The sequence below is a fragment of the Heteronotia binoei genome, chromosome 1 (genome assembly GCF_032191835.1).
Source record: "Heteronotia binoei isolate CCM8104 ecotype False Entrance Well chromosome 1, APGP_CSIRO_Hbin_v1, whole genome shotgun sequence".
In the NCBI taxonomy this organism is placed as follows: Eukaryota; Metazoa; Chordata; class Lepidosauria; order Squamata; family Gekkonidae; genus Heteronotia; species Heteronotia binoei.
In genome coordinates, this window is record NC_083223.1 from 143,527,751 (window position 1) to 143,545,300 (window position 17,550).

General features: G+C 42.1%; 1 protein-coding gene across 2 annotated transcripts in view; it reads right to left on the bottom strand.

The window, feature by feature from the left end:
* Nucleotides 1-17,550, bottom strand: part of PRKN (parkin RBR E3 ubiquitin protein ligase) — a 1,449,443-nt gene that overhangs the window by 1,382,520 nt on the left and 49,373 nt on the right. The window contains exon 1 of one of the 2 annotated variants that reach the window (XM_060241946.1): nt 6,098-6,187. The exons of the other annotated variant lie outside the window; for it this stretch is intronic. Within the exon in view, the coding sequence (XP_060097929.1) occupies nt 6,098-6,119 (22 nt within the window). The 5' untranslated portion in view covers nt 6,120-6,187. Of the gene's footprint in view, nt 1-6,097; nt 6,188-17,550 lie in introns of those variants that run through there. 2 annotated transcript variants of the gene reach the window in all.

Below are 17,550 nucleotides of genomic sequence, written 5' to 3' on the forward strand. Positions count from 1 at the left end.
TAAATACTGAAAATCATCAGCTTTAAAGCAACGAACTGACTGTTCCGGGACACAAACATCCTCCACCTCCTCATCTGAAATAAAACTCTCTTGATCTTTAGATTGAGACTCCACATCCGAATGAGTCTCTTCTGAATCCTCCTCTATAAATCTAGAATTATTAATCTCTTTTCTGGCTGCTTTAGTTGGCCAAGTGCACTCTCTGGGCAGATTTTGTTCTGGGAGGCGTGAAGAGGAAGGAGAAGGGGAGGGAGACCTGGACCCCACTGACCCTATGCCCATAGCTCCTGATTGACAAGTGCTGAAGAGCTCTGCCCTAATCATTTGCTGGAGCATGGAGATAAATTCTTGAGAAAAGGGCCCCGTGGGGTGAAGTACATAACCACACCGTTGAAGTAGGGCTGGGTCAGTCGTGGACGCTTGATTCGACAGGGGCTGGCCTCCTGAAGTGGCTCCTGCCGGGAGGTTGGCAACCATCCCATGGGGCAAAGCAAGGGGCTCATGGCGACCATCAGCAGAAAAGTGCGCCAAAAAGCCTTCCCCAAGATGGCTGCTGTCCGTTGCAAGCTTCTGCTGGGGAGGAACATCGAGCTCATCCGTTGCCGCTCCTGCGCACTTTAGCCTGCGGTGACTAGAGTCACCGTGTTGGGAAACGTTGCCGGGAACCGCTGTTAAGCCAAATGCTCTCAAAATGAGGTTGGGGAATTAGTTAGGTGGGCATCTGGCTTAATAGGAATCTTTTTACCAATTTATACCAGGCTCAACCATCCAGAGGGTAAATGCTCAATAAAAAGGACTCTAATTTAATAAAAACCAATTGTGATTTATTTAGAATAATAGTTCTTTCACACAAGATAAAAATACAATACAATCACACATTCACACAGGCCTAAGAAACACAGATAGATTGATAGGGGAACATATAAGGGTGCACACACAGGGTAATATTTACCATCGTAGTCTTCCAAGAAGGTTCCAATGGCGACATAAGAGGACAGGGGAAATGGACCCAAAACTGTGGCCAGAATTGGGGATGGATCTAGACAGCGGAACTGGGATACTGTTAGATGCACACATGAGTGGAGTTGGGTCAGAGGTTAAATAGCCTCCCTCAGACCCTTAGGGGCTGGGAGGTCTTGGGGAGGAGCAGGGGGAGGCTCTGTGATGACCATGAAGGCTGGACATTAGCAGAGCCAATGGCGAGTCCCTTGCTGACACCTAATTGGATGCCAGTTTTGACCAATGAACTTCACCTTAGTCCGGTGAACCTGGAAATTTCCCAGCTGCAATGTTGCCTGAGGCGGCTTCAAGTTATTAGACTGGGGTGAGAAATGGGAATGGCTGGATACTTAAGGTTAAATGGGATTATCTGGGAAGGTGACAATAGAGAATCAAATACTGGCCTAGGTATCACCCGGGTTAGACAAAAGACTTGGTTGAGACAGGAGATGGTTTTCCTCTTCCTTATCTTCTTCCTGGCACCCGTCTTTATTCTGGGTTTCGTTAGACAAAAGGCTTGAGTGGTCTGGCAGGGTATGCTTGGATAAGCTTGATCGTCTTATGCAAAAGCTGAAGCAGATGCTTGAGATGGAATCAGGAAAGCAAGATGGATTCTGTTGATGTTAGCCTTTGGTTCATGGAGACAGGCTGGAAACATGGTGGCCTGGCTTCTCCCACTGCAGCGGCCAAGACTGGGCACACAAGGAGCAGAGTTCTGGCTAACACGCATCCAGAGGTGTAGAATGCAAAGCTGCCACATAAGCCTTAGAAGCTGTGGGCAAAGTCCACTTCTTAGAGCAGATGTGTGAGAGTGAAATCTCCAGACACCCTGGCAACCATACTGGTGATCACGATGTCCATATGTATGAAAAGTAGGGGGCTTTTCCTCACACCGCAGCAAGCTGAGAAGCCATGCTGATCCTAGGGTCCCTTCCCACGGCGTCGGCATGAGAGCCGAGCGAAGCCGCGTCCTCCAGGAACTCATCTCTGAAGGCTTCCATCCGCTGCTCCTTGCGGCGCACCGCAGAGAGGTGAGAAGGAAAAAAAAAGTCAGCCGCTTTGCAGCAGCCACGGGAAGCACTTCCACCCTGCTTAAAGAGATATGACTGAAGAAAATAGGTAAAGCCTAGACCAGATTTAAAGCTAAAGAGGAGTAAAGGTTGACAGATAAGACTTAGGTAACAAAATAAAGACTAAGCTGCTTCCTGTTTTAATAGGAGCTCAGCTAACTAGCTGCTCTCCCTTCAGAGGCAGGAAAGAACTGATGAGATCTGGGTGCTCCAGGGTCAAGGAAGAGGAAGAAGAATTATTCTATTTCCTGCCTCCCTGACAAGATGGTGGAAAGCACCCAAGATGGCCTCCGACTCAGAGGGAGAACCAGGTTTGATTCCCCACTTCTCCACATGCACCTGCTGATGTGACCTTGAGTCACTCACAAGTTCTTACAGAGTTGTTTCTCTCAAGAGCAGTTCTGGGAGAGCTCTCAGCTTCACCTACCTACAGGGTGCCTGTTGCAGAGAGGGAAAGGGAAAGGAGACCGTAAGCTGCTCTGAGACTCCTTCGGATAGTAAAGGACGGGGTATAAATGTAATCTCCTCTCCTTCCTTCATTTCCTTCCTTCCATGAATATATATATGCTGAGAAGAAGGGTATTAAATGTTTCAATCGTATGAGATTCAAAAAATTCCCAACACCCATTTAAAATATAGTATTTTATTTTTAATTATAATTGGAAAAACAGCTTCAGTAACAGATGTTTTCAAAACGAACTAAGAAGAATTCATTTAAAGAAAAGATAGTTTCAATAAATGAGGGGAAAGAGATAATAGGATTACTAATATTCATATGAAGAAACCTGAAATGGAGTTCTGAACTACAGCAGCATGCTGGGAAGAAGATGAGAAAACTTGGCAAGCCTGCAGACTGTGCAGAGGGGGAAAATGTGCTGGTATAGGCAAACCCTATGTCGCAACAAGGTACTTAGTGAAAGGCAGGCAGCAACAATAATCACAACCCTGAAAACTTACATTGCCAACATACACAAGCCATACATTTCACAAACAGAGGGAGATACTTTGGCCTAGTCCAAACAGAGACAAAGAAGTGACCAACTATTTTGAAAAGGGAATGATTTGACTATGCCAGCATCTCCAAATATACACAATTTACAGTGCAATCCTATGCAGAGTTATTCCAATCTATGTAATTAAACAAACTCGCTAGGTAGAGAAGGAATAATGGAAGAATTTTAATGGAAATTTAGTGTTCAGACCACAACTGGTTGGCTGGCAATAAGTATGACAGCCCTTTATTTTTAGAGAGGTGGATCGTTACTAGGATTGCCATATCCATTTACCTGGTCAGTGGGATGCTCCTGATACACTTTCAGAAGACCGGAAGTGACATCACACAATTTTCTTTTAAAATCTAAGTGCCATCCCTAATGTGATGAGGTCACCCAGAAGTGACGCCATGCCATTAGGGGTAACTCTCTGGTTTGTGGGCAAACTCTATTTTAAATTTGCCCTTAAATCTAGTTTTGGCCCAAAAACAAGAGCACCACCCCCAACAACCCCAACATGATGACATTGGTTGCAGGTGATGCCATCATGACCAGTTTTAATGAGAGTCACCCAAAAATATCAGTTGGGGAGTGGGGATTTCCTCCTGCTAGCCAGCTGGTTGGTGGTGTGCAAAAACCCATTGAAATGGGGGATCCCCTGCCCTCAACTGCAGGCTGGGAACCCTAACGGTTGCAGCAAAACCAAGCAGGAGAATAATGGCAACTTAAAATCTTGCCGGTCTGATGTCATTAGATACTTGTTTATTTTAGTCCTCTTATTTGTACAGTATAGGGGAGGGCAGGAGATATTTATTTTTCTTTCCTTCCTCCTGTTAAAAAAGCCATGTGGGCTGATACAGAGCAACCAAACTTACACTATCAAAACAAAGTTGCAGAAAACCCTCACCATTCAAAAGGTAACATCAGAATTGAAATCTGAATGGAGTCAGATAATCTTAAATTCAATAGCAACACAAGCATCAGAAATACAAGCCACACAAGCATCAGAAATAGTCACATTAACTGAGATGTCTATTTACCAGCTGTGGCAATGACCCAAGTACTTAGAGGCTTGCAACTATCACACTATCTAGCACATGCTGGTTATTTATCTCTATGGTTACAGGAAACTGGTAGTTGGAAATGATGCAAAGAAAAAGCAGCCATTGCAAAGCTGACCACTTCCTTAGCACTAAAGTGTCCACAGCTGGGGAAACATGCAAAGTTGTGTGCATACAGCCTCTGCAAGGTAGTTTGCCAACAGTGAAGCTTAATGAAGTAGTGACAATTTGGAATAACAGAAAATGATTTCTTTTCTTTTTTTGTTACAATATTAGGGTTGGCAGCTCTGTGCCGAAAAATACCTGAAGATTTTGGGGGTGGAGCCTGAGGAGGGCTGGGTTTGGGGAGGGGAGGGGAGGGTCTTCAATGGGTATAATGCTATAGAGTCGACCTTCCAAAGCAGCCATCTTCTCCAGGGAAATTGATCTGTCTCCTGGAGATCTGTTGTAATTCCAGGAGATCTCCAGCCCCCACCAGAAGGTGGGCAACCCTATTTCAATTTATTGTATGCTGCCTAAATAAATGCCTTTTTGCTTAAATGCATGTTTGTTTGTTTTCTAATTCCGGTCTGCATTACTGTATATGGCACTCATACCATAAAGAAAAGATTTAAAACATCTAGGTTTCCAAAGATAAACTTAAAACACACACAGACACACAAACCTCCACACAAGACTACTGGAGGAAAATGCTTCATAGATGATAACTGCCCCAAGCCCCACAGACAGTCAAACGATAATACTTCAGACCCATGCTTCAACAATCTATCTTTGAAGTAAGAGTCCAACATGACACTGTGGAATTGGCATTTATCAATGAGTCTGATTTATTTAATGAAGTCTAGCAGTTTCCTCTTCCTCTAAAGGTTTTAAGTAACATATCTTTAAGATGATTGTGTTGTCCCCAATAGCTGCTGTTGTGAATGGTTACTGTGCTTATATTCTTCTGGAATTTGCAGAGAAGTCACACTCGATATGTTGTTCACTACACAGCTTTCTGCTCCATGGATTCTTTTTTGTTCTATATACTTATGTGTGTATCTGCCAAATGAGGACACATCATGCATCTAGTAAAGCAGGCTGTAACATGCAAAACCTCATGACCCAAGTTTGTTTATGGACTCTTGGTTGTGTTGCTAGACTTCTGCATCTCTAGACCTCTGTGATTTATTGGACATGCATTTTTATCCACTTCCTTAAATATAACCTTCTAACTTGGAAAATTATAATGTACACAGACACTTCTCCAGGTAGGGATGCCAACTACTCTGGCACAGTGTGCTTAAGCATCAGCTGAAGGATTCAAATGCAAAGCGGCATTCTCTTGAACCTATGAGTCTCTGTCAGTCCGGCAACAGAGTCTGCAGAAAGGGCCTCAAGGGAAAGCCTGGAAACATGACTTTGTTGGTCTTAAAGGTGCCAGTGGACTTAAACTTTCTTCTGTTGCTTCAGAACAACACTGCTACTCACCTGAATCTATGCCAAATATGATCAATTGCAGAAATAAACTTCCAAAGAAAAAAATGCATGTTATAGGAAATACAGACTATTATAAGCATAATATTATGCAAACAGTCCTCTTTCCTACTTCTATGAGAAAATGCCTTTAATTAGCTGGAAAAAATCATAAAAATACCTCCCAATGTCACTTTTTTGAGAGGAATACTACATAAAGTGTTCAGAACTGCAAGTCAATTTCATATGTTTTTTAAAAAACATGCATGGAGGACATTTATAATAGAAACAGTATTCACTGCCAAGATCTCCTGTTACTAGCACCTAACATTAGAACAAAGAAAAAAATTAACAAGAAAACAAATTTTCATTTTAAAAGGCGGTCTCCATACAATCTCTTTAGCTATCCTGCCACCCAGCTCTTCTGCAGGCATTCAGACACTTGTATAATGTCTCAAAAATCAATAGCAATTTATTCTCTCTTTGGACCTCAAGCAACAAAAGTAAATAATACTGTCACCTCCAGTCTGCCTGCAGAACATGGTCACAAAACAGTCCTTCCACAATAATACAACCCTGTATGGTTCTTTATCTATGCTGGCTCTGCTGATTGTATTGGCTTTCATAAGGGACAAATACTTCAGCTAACCAACAGGAAGGCGTCAGGGTTTTGTACTGCAGCCAAAAATGGAGGGAGTCGGAGAGAGAGCTAAACCTGAATTAAGAGGATTTGGCACCTCTTTTGTTCACCTATGTTGATTTTGTTACGACAGAAAAGATACATGTATAAATTGCTCAGTTATGTTTAAAGAGAGTTATTTTCTTTAGAGGAAAGCATAAGATGTACATAGGTAAGTCTCCACTCAAAGAAAACATCTACACAATCTTGTCCTTCAAAAGGTCAGTTGCTGAGGTGTTATTTATAAAGCATGAGCCATATGCCTAGCACTACTCAAGACAAATAAAAACTAAGTCCTGCGCCAAGGGTTTGATAACCCACATTGGATAAGGTGGCCAAAAGAAGCAGTGGATTTCTGGGGAAAATCGACTAGTAAAATGGAATTTGCTTTGTTGTGTGCATACTTCCTCTTTCTTTTTTCTTTATGCTTTTTTACTTCCTCATTTTTGCTTGGTTTAATTTAGACACTAGACATTTTTTTCATTCAAACTACATGGCCTCTGTTACATAATCACAGTTCAGGGCTGTTGAACTCATTTATTATGAGGGCAGGACTGACATAAATGAGACCTTGTCAGGCCAGGCCATGTGTATCATAAAATGTAATGCCAGGTAACAAAGATATAAACTTTATAAAGGACACAGGCAAACACAAAGATTTTTTTTAAAAAGCTTAAAATAAAACATGCTTAAAACATTAGCACTCGTTCTCAAAAGTGCTTTCTTTGTATCTCTCCCATGGGATCCAGGGCACTGGGCAAAGGAAGCTCTTGCTTTTTCCTTCCTTCCACAAAGGACCAGGAGGGGAGGAGCCTCAGCCAATAGAAGGAAGAGAGGCCTGGCTCAGTAGCTCTGCTGTACAATTGAGAGGACCTGGTAAAGTAAGCACTCCCTCTTCCCCCTTCCTTCCTAAGGGAGGAGCTTCAGCCAATGGAGAAAATAGAGGTTTTGCCCTGTAGCTCCTGTGTGATTGAGCAAGCCTTGCAAAGCAAGCTGTGATGCAGAAGGAAGCAAGAGAGAGGAAGAAGGAAGCAGATGACAGCCAGTTGCTTGGGGGTCTAATAGGAGCCCTCCTGGGGGCTGATTCAGCCCCCAGGCAGCATGTTTGACACCCCTGGCTTAGTTGGTCTTGTATATGTAAAGCAGCAACACAAGCCCATTGTTAAATACAATCATGTACTAATACCAAGAAAGTGACAGAAAGCAAAGAACCAAGTTGTTTTCTGTTTTCAAAAACCAACTAAATGTGTTTATGGACTTCCTTATCTCCTCTCTCCTTCTACAACCCAAAATGCCCCTCAGTGTTGCTCTGGAGGGGGAGACAGAGGACCCTCAGAAATGGCATGAGAAGGGAGTTAAAGATCTGCAGTAGACAGGGAGAATAACTTAACACAGGATCCAAACTCCTAACTTCTATTCTGAATGTGAAGTATTATTATAGCTTGAATAGGCTTCCCAATCCCCAGGTCCCAGTGGTGGATCCTCTAGCTTTATAGGCTCCACCCTGCCACCCAGCCAGCTAGCCGGCGGGGGGAAGCCCCGCCTCCACAGCCACCATGTACCTCTAGCTCTCCGGCAGGTTTAGAAACCTGCAAACAGGTTTTAAAATGTTGTCTGCGTCTTTAAATTTGAGCAGGAAGTACTTCATGGGGAAGGGTCAGCAGCAGAGCTTCCTGAGAGCACAGTCCCTCAGTTTGTTTGGTTTTATTTCAGAGCAAGTAAGTGTGTGTGAGTGCATGAAAGAGAGCAGCGTAGCCCCTGTACTTTTCAGATGTCCTTGTGCAGGAACCAGAGCCAGTAAATGTGTATGTGTGTGTGTGTGTGTGAGTGAGTGAGAGAGAGAGCACACACAGCCCCTGTACTTTTCAGAAGTCTTTGAAGAGGAACCAGAGCCAGTAAGATTGTGTCTGTGTCTCTGTGTTTGTTTTGCATTGTTTTCAATTTCAAAGTTTTTGTATAGGAGCTCGTTTATGGGATGGAGGAAAACTCTACCTCTCTCTCTTTTTATTTGCCAGTGTTAGCCTGAAGAACAGCAGTTCCTGTGAGTAAAGCCCCAGTGAGATCACAAAAATGTGAGCTTGCAAATTCTGTGCATTTTGGCTGTTTTTTTGTGTGTTTACACTTTAATTTACTAGAATTGCAGCTATTGGGGGATGAGAAAATGATGACTATTCAGGTGAACTGCGCTGCTATATTTTTATGTATTTATTTTGGGAATGGGAAAGTCTGGCTCCACCCAAAGTCTCCTGGCTTCACCCCCAAATTCCCCGGATATTTTCTGAATTACACTTGGCAACCCTAAGTTTGAATTATTAAATATGTAGAATAGCAAGCCTTGTGGGAAATGAATCAGCATGGCTTCTGCAAAAGAAAGTCAATCCTCACCAAATGAGTAACGAAAGTAATGCAGCAGATGTTATGACTTATCCTATGACATTGTTCCCCTCATGCTTCTCTCCAGCTGCTATGGTGCTCACTTCTTCCACTACTAGCACTTATGTGCGTGCAAGGTAAATGTTTTTCAAGGAGAATATCATAGGATCCAAGCTTATATATACATGGACATTTTTAAGCACTTTTGACGGATTCTCCAGCAAAGGCTCCTGAACAAATATAACAAAGGAAAGGAGATTGGGTCCTCTTTTCAATTGGTAATCAGTTATAGAAATTAAAGCAGGAGTAAGAATCAATAGTTTTCACAAATATGAAAATTAAGCACTTGAGTCTTCCAAATATATGCCTTGTGAGCATTTAACATGCTCATTAATGTTCCTGAATAAGGGATGAGCACTGAGGCTTCTACATTTTGGGGTGAAATTAAATTATTTTTAGATTACTAAATTGTTTTAGTTACAGAACCCTGCATGACAGTTAGGCTTCCATGGCACCAGGGCTCAATTTTTAAGATTCCCACCACCACCAGAAAGTGGTGACTCATACAAAAATGTTCGTTCACAGCAACTACCTTATACGACCAATGATCTCATATGTTGGATGCAGTAATTCAGGTTGCTATGTAAGAGCATGGAATTCTAAACAGAATATCATTTACTCCCTTCTCCAAGCAGTGCAAGATATAGGTCATAGTAGAGTACAGGAAGAAACACATCATCAGTAAGCACATAAGACCTTTTAAGTCCTTTGTCTGCCTTCACTATTGATTTCAATCACACTCTAGTCTATATTATGCTTCCCTTTGCTGATTCGCCACTTGTAGTTCTAATCAGAAGTGCTCGATTGTTGCTAGCATGAGCCTCCAAATGTCAATAAAATGCATTCAAGATAGGCTTCATCTCTAAAGGCAAAACTTAACATGTCACTTAAAATTAATTTTTACTTAGAAGTAGATGTACAGGGGAAAATTTTAGTGGCACACCAAAAACATGTAAAATGTGAATGCAAAAAACAATCCTATCGTTCAAGTATATGAGTCATCCCTAGGTTTATTTACTGTAAAACACTCTATATGGGTCATCCTTGAAAGTTGGCTCAGAAATTATGATTAGCATAGAATGTGGCAGTAAGATTGCTGTTTGCTTTTGTTTACATATTTTCCAGTGTTTAACAAGCTTCACCAGTTGCCAGCTGATTTCTCAGTCAAATTCAAGATGCTGGTCTTGGTCTCTAGAAGTCTAAACAAACCCAGATAGCATACAGACCTCCTATTCCTGTATGAAAGTGCACACACATGTTCATAATCTTGGGTTCTCTTGCAGCCTGCCACTGCAAGTGAGGCAAGAGGCCATCAGGGCCTTTTCACCTCTGGTGTGTCATTCATGGAATTCTCTTGCCATAGCTCTTCATGTAGCAGCATCAGTTAAGACTGTTTTCACAAGCATTTTAATTTATATCTCTTATTGTTGTTTTTAAATTACTACAGATATTGACACTTTTAACACTTTGATTCTTTCTATGAATGTTAATTACTGTTTTATGTTGGATCTTTTAGGCCAAGTGTTCTTTTAATCGTCTTAATGGTTGCCAAATGCTTTTGAACTGCCAAACGCTTTGATTATGGCACAATTATATAGTCTTTTTAAAATTACGTATTAGAAATCTGCTCAAGTCATCTTAGAGAACATAGCATACAATCATTTTAAATAAATAAAATATTCATCAAGGACTTGGAATTGATTATGATGGCAAACGATGCATAGTACATATGTATTCTGGATATATACACAACTTTCCTTTTCATTGACACTTGAGTCCAACTATGCATCAGTTTACAAAATAGATACCGGGAGGGATTTGGGACACTCAGCATCCATTAAATTCACCCTCTTTATTTATGTTTCTGGAGAATGAGGGGTATGTTGTAATTGCAACATGCATACATAAAAGTGCCCCCCAACCAGGACAATATATTTAGGGCTCTTTATAATGAGCAACATATGAGATTTTGGTAATGAATGTTATTTCATTCAGATATTGTTCATGTATCAAGAAATTAGACTTATTTCTGCTCCCTAGACGTCACATTGTTTTGTAACACAAAGGAAGCAAATCACAAGATTTTGTCTGCAACTATCAGTCACACTTTACTTTCTCTCATCACATAATAATAAGGCTGGTATCTTACTGTCTGCTTCCAACAATGGAAGAGTGCTTTCATCATCAGATGAGGGAGGGCAATTTCTGATTATTCCCCCACCCTTCTACTGCAGCCCCCACCCCACCTCGTGCCTGCTATCCTGCTCAAGAGTATGCTAATCCCTAGGGGGGAAAATCATGGGACTCAGTGGACTGTGTTGCAAGGAAAAGCCAGAAAAATTCTGATTCCAAAGCCCTACTTGCAGTTTTCATAGGATATAAGCTGTTAAAAGAAGTCTAACAACCAGCTTAGCTTGCTGTACCCAGCAGGCTGTCTGATTTAATACTATTTGCTTTTTATTACTGAACACAGCTATGTCAAATGTACTTATCTCTGAAATTTCCAACAAAATTTGAAGGACTGTTTATTTCAAAGCAAACTTAAAGAGTAAATAAAAGGTTGAAACAAAGTAATACGCACACAAAAGGCAGACCATTAACATTATAGTGGAAAGAAAAAGAACTGCTTGGATACAGAATTTTTGCAAGTTGCAGGAATTCAGTTATTGTCAACAATCTTATAATTTAAATAAAATATTGAAACAAACACTAAACTGAGCAAAAATGAAGGATGCCAATGCCATAGGTACTGCATGGATGCCACTTCAAAATGCTTCCCCATAGTAGTTGCTTTTCTTTACCAAATGGTTTGTATGCTGTGGATCCCCTGCAACACTAATCAATAAATCAGAACCAGATTAGGGAGCAATCCAGAACAATTCTACTCAGAAATAAGTCTCAGGTTATTTAGTGGGACTTACTTCAAGGAAGGCATCCTGAGGATTGCACCCTTAATGTAGCCTCAGCAGAAGTGCTCCTTCGTGTGCATTTCTGTAGCCTTTATAACTACTGATTCTCATTCATCATCATCATCATCATCATCATCATTATTATTATTATTATTATTATTATTATTATATAATCTTTCTTTTCTGTCTTGCAAGAAAAAAGGCTGATGGCCTGCAAGTTACAAGAATTTATATCAAACACTTTTTAGATAAGAATTCCTATAACTTGCAAGCCACCTGCCTTTTTTCTTTGCATGTGCTAACTGCATGTGCTAAAGAAGGCTTGAAGTGCGGCAAGGTGACTCCTACCACAATTTTTCTCCTAATTGTAATGAAGAGCAAAATAAATTACTTGACATCTAAGACCTCCCTTTAGTAGAAAGGGAAACAGTACTAATAAAAGACAGATCAAGGGCAAATAGAAACTCAAAATAAAACTTCTTAGCTCATTCTACAGATCAGACATTTTAATTGCATATGACAAGAGGTTTGTTCACATTCAGGTGGGCAGAAATCAGTGAACTGACAGAAAGCTAAAAGATCTTGTGCAGGTATGCTAGTTCTCTTTTGCTGACTAAAACAAGCATATCAAAAATACAGAATTTATCTGAACAACATGCCACACTATCATCAGTGAAAACTTTATCTACTGTAACATGATGTGCAGCTGGTATTCCATTACCTACAACACATTTCCCATTAGACAGTGTATTTAATTTTCTTCATTTACCCTCATCATTTCTTGATGATGTTCCAATCAATTTTAAATTAATAGACTGTCTTCATTTCAAATATGCAGGCTGCATTTTAGTAACATATTGTAAACATTACAACAGACCGATTAAGGCTGATGAATTACGTCAGGCTCCTCTCCATGCCCCATGTTCTGCTGTTTAGAACTAGATCTAACAAGCTCCAGCTAAAAATCTGGGAGTGGAGATAACTTAATTTAGATACAAAGCAGATCCATAAGAAGTGCTTTCAGCAGCAATTTGCCTTTAATTACCAAACAAAGCAGAACTATTATCACAATAGGCCTTTACAAAATAATACTAGGCATGGCAGTGTAGCAGGGTCAAATTAAAATACCTTTAAATAGAATCCAGCCAATATTAAAACTGTACTGTCAATCAAAGATTTCAGGTTTTCACGGCTGGTAACATCATTAGGGTTTGTAGAATCTTTCGGGCTCAAGTGCCGTGTTCTACTGGAGAAAGTTTTTCTTCCAGACGTTTCGTTCTCAGCTGTGGAGAACATCCTCAGTGGCGATGCAACTGGAGCAGGCGCTCTGACCTTCTTGGCTGCTGTGCATTGAACTGAAGTCCTTTCTACGGCCTCACATTATCATACCCGCCTGAACAGAGAAGCTATTGAGATTTACAAACACCAGCACAACTTTAACAGAAAGGAAGAAGGCATTTCCATCCACCAATCTTGGTATCCAGCTTTGCAAAACACCCTACAGACTATAAATTGCAGAAATTCACAGAACTACCAGTACATTCCACAGAACAATCAGCACAGTCAACAACCATCTTCCTTTTCTTCACACCCCTCCCAACCCTCCCAGCAATTAACACAGAACAATGGTTACATTCAACAGCCAGTTTCCTTATCACTACCCTTCCAGGAAGCCCCACCAAACAATGGGCACATCCACAAACCTATTGCTCTTTCACCACACCCCCTCCAGCCTAGAAATAGCAGCTCTCCAGCAGCCCTGGCCTCACTCAATGCACAGCAGCCAAGAAGGTCAGAGTGCCTGCTCCGGCTGCAACGCCACTGAGGATGTTCTCCGCAGCCGAGAACGAAACGTCTGGAAGAAAAACTTTCTCCAGTAGAACACGGCACTTGAGCCTGAAAGATTCTACAAACCCTAATGTACTGTCAATGTCAACATTTGTTCTGTTGAAGGTAGCAGAGGATGGAAAGCACAGGACTAAAAAAGGGGGGGTTTCATTTCAAACCACTGAGCAGCTTGATTGAAAGAAAAAACTGAAGGAAAACAAATGCAAATATTTTATTATTTAAAAATAACAAATTTCTGAGGCCAGGTGAAATTACAAGATGACATTTCATTTTTAAAATATTTATTACAAACTTCAAAATAAGTTGACAAGAAACCACATGTAAAAATACTACAATACATGGGGAAGAAAATACAAGGGTATACAGGAACAATTTGCAGAATGGAAGGAGCGGAAAGTTAATTGGTTTCAAGGAGCACTGGATTGTCAAAAATATACAATATTTAGTGCTGAGCTAACATTGTGTGCTTTCTGTAATCCAATCTGAAAGCACCTACTTTAAAAAAAACCCATTGAGGACTGTAACCAGAGCAGAGATTCCATTCCAAAATTATGTCAGAATCTGGACTTGCAAAGCATCCAAATAATCAGTGCTGTTCAAGAAAGTCTGGATTTCCAGTGCCCCAAAAGGGAATCAGTTCATATTTGTTTAAATAATTTGAATAATTTGCCCCCTTGATCCCTGCCCATCATGGCTAGTAAAAGCCAGTTGTGGTGAAGTTGGGGCTCCCCTGCGTGAGATTGTTAACACATTCCTGTTATCAGGGATGTTCCTAGGAGCTTTAAAGGAGGCAGTGGTTCACCCTCTTCTGAAAAAAATATCTTTGGACCTTACTAACTTATAGTATTCTTTGGACCTTACGGTATCAAATTTACCATTCCTGGGCAGGGTAGTGGAGAAGGCGGTGGCAACGCAGCTCCAGGCCTTCTTGGAGGAAACTGACATCCTGGACTCCTTTCAGAATGGCCTCCGCCCTGCCCATGGGATGGAGACGGTGCTGGTCATCCTGGTGAATGATCTCCAAAGACATCTGGATCAGGAAGAATCAGTGCTGCTGATACTTTTAGATCTATTGGCAGCATTTGATATGGTCGACCATGAGTTGTTGGCCCACCGCCTCGCCGATGCGGGGATTACCCTTACAGTGGCTAACCTCCTTTCTCCATGGTCAGGGACAGAGGGTGGCTCTCGGGGGGAGAGTTGTCCCAGTGACACTCACTTGAATGTGGTGTGCTGCAGGGGACAATTCTTTCCCCGATGATATTTAATATCTATATGTTCCCCCTTGCCCAGATAGTCCGGAGATATGGGCTGGGTTGTCACCAGTATGCTGATGTCACCCAGCTCTATCTACTTATGGATGACCCTCCAGACTCCACCCCTGATGAACTGGGTGAGGCACTGCAAGATGAACTGGGTGAGGCACTGCAAGCTGTAGCTAGTTGGTTGAGCCAGAGCTAACTGAAGTTAAATCCATCTAAGACGGAAGTCCTGTATCTGGATCGGGGGCAGGGGGGCACAGGAAATGGGATCAGGCTCCCGCCCTCCGATGGTACTCAATTAGTGCTGTCAACAGAGGTGAAGAGCTTGGGGGTATTCCTGGATACTTCTTTATCTATGGAGGCCCAGGTTGCCGCCATGGTGAGGGCTGCCCTTCTCCATCTGAGTTGGGCCCAACAGCTGGCCCCCTACCTTACCCCCTGTGATCTAGCCACAGTGATTCATGCAACAGTCACCTTCGGATTGGACTACTGTAACTCTCTCTACATGGGGCTACTCTTGATTCTGCTCTGCAAACACCAGCAGGTGCAGAACACGGCAGTCCAGTTATTAGCATCAAGGCCTTTATGGGTGCGGATGCATCCGGTGCTGCGCGAACTGCACTGACTACCCCTTGAGTATCAGATCTGTTTCAAGGTGTTGGTCCTTACCTTTAAGTCCCTTTACAGCCTGGGGCCTGCATATCTTTGGGACTGTCTCTACCCATATGAGCCCCCCCCCCCCGGGTTCTGAGGTCAGCTGCACATCTTCTTGTGATCCCTGGTTCTAAGGACACCTGACTGGCTTCAATAAGGGCCAGGGCCTTTTTAGTCCGAGACCCCACCTGGTGGAATGAGCTCCTGCTGGAGATCTGAGCCCTGCGGGACTTATCTAAGTTTCGCAGGGCTCGTAAGATGGAGTTTTCAACTGATCCAGCGGGTGTCCCCTGAAGTCATCACTCCCACCAGCACCTTACCATCTAGGGGCTTATGCTATGCTGAACACTACCAGCCTATGTGTGGTTTATGACTTGTTGTCTATGATGTGGATCATGGTTTCTGTTAATTCTGTAATTAGAAATTATTTAGTTTGGATGTTGTTTGTTTAATGTTTTTGTAAAGTTTTTTTAATGTAAGCCACCCACAGCCTGCTTGCGGGGTAGGGTGGGGCATAAATAAAAAATTAAATTAAATCAGGAATATCTTCTTAAAGAGAGATTCACAAGTGCTTTCTTCAATGCAGCTGAGCCCCTCCTCTTCCTGGACCCATCTGGACAATACCTTTCAACAAAATAAGAAGCCATGTCCATCCAAGAAACCTGTAAACCTCTAGGGTTGCCAGGTCTGTGTTGGAAAATATCTGGAGACTTTGGGGGTGGATCTGGGAGAGGGCGGAGTTTGGGGAGGGGAGGGACCTCAGCATGGTACAATGCCACAGAGTGTGCACCCTTCAAAGTAGACATTTTCTCCAGGGGAGCTGATCTCTGCCAGCGGGAGATCATTTGTAAAAGTAGGAGATCTCCAGATCCCACCATGAGGCTGGCAACCCTAACCTCCCCAGGGTGCAATAACTCAAAGTCTTGCAGACAACTGAGACCCAAGTGATAACATTCTGAGTCTGACCTACTGAAACAACAGCTTCGAAGTCTAAGCAAGAGAGAATATTTTTACTGGTAAAATGCCTTGCAAACTATGTAAATCACAGCAAGCATGAGTTAGTTGTCTGGAAGGTCTAAATATGTGATAATCCCATCGCCACCTGAAAAAGCGCTTACTTATGTGTCATCAGCAATTCTGTTTCCTCACACTCGGCTCATCGATGTGCTAAGGAGCGGAAAGGACAGTATGTGGTGGTACCAGATATATACCTTGGTGTGATCATGTCAATTGCCTAGGTCATCTTCAGATTCCAGATATTATCTAGGGTTTTGACAGAAATGCAATCATATCAGCAGGGGTCGTTTTGCGAGAAAAATAGGTAGTGAAGCTCATCCAGGGATTGTTATGCAGCTGCAATACTATTCAATGGTCAAGGTGGTAGAACTCTCAGAAGGAGGTGGAACTCTCAGAAGGAGGTGGAACTCTCAGAAAGCTGTGCTCCTGTGAGCTCCCACTAAATCTGAGGCCTGCATATCAGCAGCAACCTCCTAAGGGCCCTTATCAGACTTGAGGACAGAGCATCCTAATTAATCTCCCCAAATTGATAGAGGTTGCAAATTCTATAATCTAAACTTTACTAGACAAGGTTCATGACAAGGGAACTGTTGAAATGTCGCTTGCAATCAAACCACTTGGAATCTGATCAGTACAGAAACCCAAGCTGAGTGCATATATGGGCATCAAGAAGTTCTACAAAACCTCATAGGCATCATGGCAACTATGAAATCAATAGCTGCACCAGATGAGGAAGCACAGCCATGAAATCCTTGAGGACTAAAAACCCTACAGAACTCAATCCAATTTTTCAGTAGATCAGGCAGAAAAACTATTAGACAAAGTGATGATCAACAGGACACTTTATGTGTCCTGAGCACCCAATATGTAGTATGTACACACAAGACTGAAATTCTGACACCACTAACTGGTGAGGGTGATGGCACTGATAGACTATGGCAACTTCTTCTCCCCAGTCATGAAGGCAAGGCTGCTACTGCACAAGAAAAAATGCAGTAGGATTAACTCCCCGGTCTCATGCAATCAGGTCTTGGCAAGGCATGACAAGTAAACCCTCTTATTCACAACTAAATTCTGGATGATAAAGGTTTTCTTATATACAGAACTTACATTCAGCAACCACTCTTTTGGGTCTGATGGCATGGTTATCAAGATAATATTAATTGAGAAA